We start from the raw sequence: 6,004 nt of genomic DNA on the forward strand, positions 1-6,004 counted from the left end.
GCTTAGACATCCTTTTCCTTTTCTGTTTTTTTAAATCCCTGGTTTACTCTTTGGGAAGTAAGAATTTTTTAAAAGGAAAACAAACAGGCTACATAGAGCACCTAGAGTAGTCCCATTTTATAAGATGATTGATACTTTTCTCTCAAAATAAATCTCTGTTCAGAGAGCATGATACATACCAGCTGGACTAAACAAATTAACATACAATTGACCTTCTTGAGTGTGGACTTTTACAAGATTGATCCTGACATGGAAATCACTTTGCTTCTATTATGTAAGGAAAGGTATTCTGTACTTGATTATTATAATGCCTTTAAAGAAGACGGAAAAGTTAGTTTTCCAAAATATAGCTGTGGCAATTCTAATTGAAATAAGATATTCTAATTATATTTTGGTGACTTGGTTTAGTTTGAGCCCAGTGAAAAATGTTGATGTTAATCTATATATTTTTGGAAAACCTGAGCCACTGGTTCCTAATGCAAAGCGTCATTTTCCTTTACCCATAAAACATTTCTTCTAATGCCCTATTCTGGAGCCTGGAAGATGACTTTTAAAAAAAGGATCCCTATCCCTGCCTCCAGAATTCTGCTTATTAATGGGATAGCTTGCATGAGACTCTTATTTCAACAAAAGACCTATTTTCCAGTTATTTTTGCATTTCCATTTTTGAAAAAAAAATTGGTTTCCACTGAGAAACTTATCCCTGTACATACTGATGTAATTAATATACTCTATATCCTGTGAATTTTAAATTGTGTACTTTTGTTATTGGTTAAAATATATAATATGGGTAGTCCTCAACTTGACACACAATTGAGCCCAAACTTTATGTTGCTAAATGAGAAATTTATTAAGTGAGTTTTGCCCCATTTTACGACTTTTCTTGTCGCCTTTGTTAAATGTATCACTGCAGTTATTAAATTAGTAACATGGCCGTTAAGTGAATCTGGTTTCCCCATTGACTTTGCTTGTCAGCAGTTGCAAATGGGGATCACATGACCCCGGGCACTGCATCCACCATAAATGAGAAGTCAGTTGTCAAACATCTAAATGTAAATCAAGTGACTATGGGGATGCTGTAATGGTCATAAATGTGAAAAGTGGTCATAAGTCACTTTTTTCAGAGCCTTTGTAACTTTGAATGGTCACTAAGCAAATTGTTGTTAATCAAAGATTTCCTGTACTTGGAGAAAACACTTTTGTAATTGTTCCAGTGAACAATTGTAGTAATGATTTACTCCCAATATCTCAAAGCTCTTTTTACAGCCAGAGATCAAATGAGCTTATAGCAACTATCTCTGCCCCTTCCCAAGTATATTCTGAGAAGGTACAGTATCTTAGCAGTTTTTCATAGATATCTTGCTGCTTCTTTCACAGATGATGACAAAGTGGTGGAATGAAGCGTTGCTGTTCCAAATAGGCCTGAAACTGGAGCAATTTCGTGGTACACCAGCAAAACCAATAATTTACTATGATATTCTGAGATAATATGGCTAGCTTCAAATTTCCTTAACACTTCCAGTTCCAATACAGTTGTCTGTTTAAAGTATGAATGCCTTAAGGGAAGAGAGTTAGATAGGTTTTCAGGACAGATTCACCAGCTCCCATTAAAAAATGCAAAGAAAATTAAATTGGAATGAAACGGTAACTTACTAAAGGATGTACAGTGCTGTATGTCTGCAGTGTTTAGAGTTTATACCGACACCAATTGTTTATAAACATCCAGATGCTGCAGATTTTTGCGATTGAGCAAATTCTGTTCAGATACAATTTGTTTCAATGCATTTTAAATACTGTATATGACATTTGCATTCAGCTTGTATATATAATGGCACAGTATTGATATGTTTCTTGCATAGAAAATATTTTCTTAGAAAGGGTGATGGGCATTTACGGATTTTTTTAAAAAACCCAATTTTGACAAAAAACTAACAATATATACCCTCTAGTGATATTGCACAATTGTATTTCTTTATAGTTCAGCAGAACCTTAATTTCTTGTGTCAAAATGAAAGCAAATTATTTTACTACAGGCTGGTGCAGCCATGCTCCTTTTCAAAGTGATAGAAATCAATTGATTCAGAAAATATGATGGAAAATATTGAGATGTCTCTTAATTGGCATCGACATCATTAATACAATATTTAATGCAATGGATTTGTTCACTTATCCGAGTCTGAGATAAAATTAATACATTATTCAGAAAACTCTGGAAAATGCAATTTCTTTTCCTGATCATGTGAATGTGGCCATTCTCAGGATTGGTATGGCAATTTCCCAAAGATTAATATTTTAAACTTGAAGTTTGGGCATACCTCAAAATAGTATTTAAGAAGCCATGGAAATAATATACACATTATCCTTCTGAACCTAGCTAGCCTTAGGGCAAACAATACTGAAGACATGAGAAATTTTTCAGAAATAATCTTAGGATACTTGTAAGCATTGTCATAATAATCACCAGATTAGACTGATTTTTGGTTTTGAAATTATCGGTGGATAAAACCCTGGATTTGGATGTGGAACCCCATTCTCAGTAGACATTTCACTGAATAATAAAAATAATAGAAAGAAAGTAGTGGTTTTTTTTTCCAGCCTTACCTTACACAACAGGCTGTATTCAATGAACGGGTGGAGGGAGTACACAGATTGTGCAGGTTTTCTTGAGTTTAGAAGCGGTGGTCTCAAATTAATGTTAAATTGAACAATATGAGGGAATAAACCTCTGTAAAAGCAAGTAACTATTTTCCTTTATCAATTCCTTTGTAAATATTCACAAAATTTGTGACTATCAGATTGAAAGTTACAATTCTGTCCTCCTTGATAATGGTATATTGTTAAAATGTTAAGAGTAAGACTCGTTTCCTAGAAAAGTCTTTCTCTTCTTCAACCTAACTAAAGTATCCTGGTGTAAGGTAAATATAAAGCCCTTAATATACAGGTAGTCCTCGACTTACAACAGTTCATTTACTAACAGTTCAAAGTTTATAATGGCACTGAGAAAAGTGATTTATGACCATTTTTCACTCTTATGACTGTTGCAGTACCCCAATAGTCACATGATCAAAATGTGGATGCTTGGCAACTGACTCATATTTATGACTGTTGCAGTGTCCCAGGATCACGTGATCACCTTTTGTGATCTTACAAGCAAAGTCAATGGAGAAGTCAGATTCACTTAACAACCATGTTACTAACTTAACAACTGCAGATTCACTTAACAACTGTGACAAGAAAAGTCATAAAATGAGGCAAAATTCACTTAACAAATGTTTCACTTAGCAACAAAATTTTTGGGCTCAATTGCAGTTATAAGTCGAGCACTACTGTATTCGAAAACTTAAAAGAGTTTTTTATTATTGTAAAAGTTTGCAAAAGTACTGAGGTAGGGGTAGCCAAAAAGGAATCTCAATCTCTTACATTGTTTTTCCTGCTCTTTTATGTATTTCAGGTGGTATTTCTGTAGGGGTTTTTTTGTTTCTCTGTGTGGATTTTATTTTGTACTAAACATTTTGCCACAATGTAGTATGGACAAGAATATACCCCAGAAAAACAAGCAACAGAGCATCTATAAATAGGCAGTAAAAGCGATTATGCTTTGTGATGGTTATTGTCACACTTGTTATTCCATTAAAGAAAATAAATAAGATTAAGATTTTGATAGTTGAAATACTACAGAGGAGGACTTAATCCTCATTCCCAATTTGTCTATATTTTTTCCAAAAAATGATAAGGTGCTTAACAGAAGAAAATGCTGTAGTTTAGTTCTCATGTTGCTCTGCAATTCTATAGGGCTCATGTGTGCTGCTGTGCATTGTGCCATCTTTCCAAAGTCTAATCACTTTGTACAGCATCTTGACCGGAGACATGTAAAAAATTCATTAAAGCAAGGGAGAGGCGACTATTATGTGGCAGAAGGTTTAGCTGGCATTCTAAGACAGGTTATCTGATCCGGGCTGTAAAATCTGAAAGGCCGAGGTAAGAGCGCAATCCAATTTTGTGTTGCCATCTACATGTTCACTGTTCATATTTGGTAATCCTTAATTCACAGAACTGACTGGATGTTTTCACAAAAAAGCTGTTATGGTCAGTCACAAAACATTCAGATCATAGAACGAGTTCTTGCTTTTATCCCTATTTCTGGGCCTGTGGATACACCTTCAAAAAGAGGGACTAAGTTTTCTTTCTAAGATGCCTTAAGGGTGCTGAACATTCCTAGAAGTTACTCAAAGCTAGTAGTTTGCAGAGGCCAGTCTCATTTAATTCTTTTTAATTAAAAATACTACCAAAGATGATGACCATGGGCCCCACTTGGATTACTCTGTTGCAGAACAAAGTATTAAAAACTTGTGTTTATCTGGGATTATAATAAAAAAAGGAAAAGACCAGTGTTTTAAAATTCCAATTCTATATAAAATGCAAAAAAAAAGCCTTTACAACATTGAAATTCTGGGTACTGCAACTTTGGAGGATTTAAGAGACTGGATAATCATTTACCTGAACTGGTATAGCGTCTCCTACTTGAACAGGGATTGGAGTAGAAGACTTCCAAAATCCTTTCCAACTTTGTTATTTGGTTAAATACCAATATAAAAGGTGTGCTCAATTACTTTATCTTCCTTCCTTGCCTACTAAGGAATCCCATGCAAGCTGGACATCACATGCCGTTTGAGAATATAGGTAATCCTCAAGTTATTACAGTTCACTTAGTGACCATTTGAAGTTACACCATAAAACCTCCAAGTGTTTACAACAAAGTCCCGAAATTATGAATGTTGCAGCACCATGGCAGATGACCGCAGAGGCACTGCAACTTTCATCCTAAACCACCCCTCTCATCCTGCCAGACCTGGCAAAGATCTGTCTCCCCTCTGCTGTGGTTTCTTTATCTTTGAAAGAGAGGAGAGTAAGACGATTTTGTTCCCAGTGTCCGATTGGCTTGCAAATACTTTTCGTGCCGAGAGTGGAATGTTCTGGGGGCCATAATCTCGTGCAACGTCAGGCACCCAACCACATTTGCAGAGAATGGGTGCCTGAAGTCATGTGAGATCACAGCCCCCAGAACATTTCACCCTCAGCATGAAAAGCAAGGTGATCGGATGCTGGGAGATAAATTGTGTTGCTTTCAGCATCTGGTAGCCTTGCAAGTGCTTTTCATGCTGGGAGTGAAATGTTCTGGGGGAGTGTGATTGCCTGTGACTTCGGGCACCCATCTGCTTTTTCAGAGAATGGGTGCCTGAAGTTGCATGCGATCACCCCCATCCCCGAACATTTCACGCTCACTGCAAAAAACATTTGCAAGCTGACCGGATACTGTGACGGAAATCATCCTGCTCTCCTCTCCCTCAAAGGCAAAGAAAATGCAGCAGAGAGGAGACAGATCTTTGCAAGGTATGTAAGTCCGGCATGGCAGGATGGGACAGGGGAAGCCTCCCCATGGCCTTCCCTACGCTGAGATACTTTGTGCACTTAATGACCCACATATTCAATTAGTGAACGAGTGGGGCAAAAGCAGGGAATGATCATGTTCAGGTTACGTGATTCATTCTTACGAATCCTTGAGTTACAAATGTAATTGACAGGCTCCATAAATTCCTAACATGAGGTTTACCTGTATAGCTCAATAATGCGCAAAACATGATTTTAGCTATTCCACCATGTGATGATGAATAATATTTTATTTTATTGCTCTATGCGCTTGATGGTGTTATTAAAATTATTCTTTAAATATGAGGGGGATGGAGCTTTGTCATGTAAAAAAATTTAAAACAAATTGAAGTGTTCCACTACCATTTCAATGCTTTAAACATGAAAAATTTGGCAAGGTTTTTTTTTTGATGGCATGATCTTTAAAAAACAACAACAGTGACCATAAAAAGGGATCCAGGAAGTTGCCCATGTTTTGTCCGCAACTGTAAGCAGTGGCCACCTTTGGCTGGATGTATAGCCAAATAGGTAAGTCCTATATATAAAACTGATAGTTTTATGATGGCTAACCTGCATG

At 36.4% G+C, this 6,004-nt stretch overlaps 1 protein-coding gene across 2 annotated transcripts in view; it reads left to right on the forward strand.

The window, feature by feature from the left end:
• Positions 1-2,741, forward strand: part of LOC309387060 (uncharacterized protein) — a 38,305-nt gene extending 35,564 nt beyond the window's left edge. For both annotated transcript variants that reach the window (XM_081943186.1, XM_081943187.1), the window contains exon 21: positions 1,378-2,741. In XM_081943186.1, coding sequence (XP_081799312.1) covers positions 1,378-1,488 — 111 coding nt within the window. In that variant the 3' untranslated portion in view covers positions 1,489-2,741. The remainder of the gene's footprint in view (positions 1-1,377) is intronic.
• Positions 2,742-6,004: the final 3,263 nt, after the last annotated feature.

This window comes from Natrix helvetica, assembly GCF_964273705.1.
Source record: "Natrix helvetica genome assembly, chromosome: 2".
Lineage (NCBI taxonomy): Eukaryota > Metazoa > Chordata > Lepidosauria > Squamata > Natricidae > Natrix > Natrix helvetica.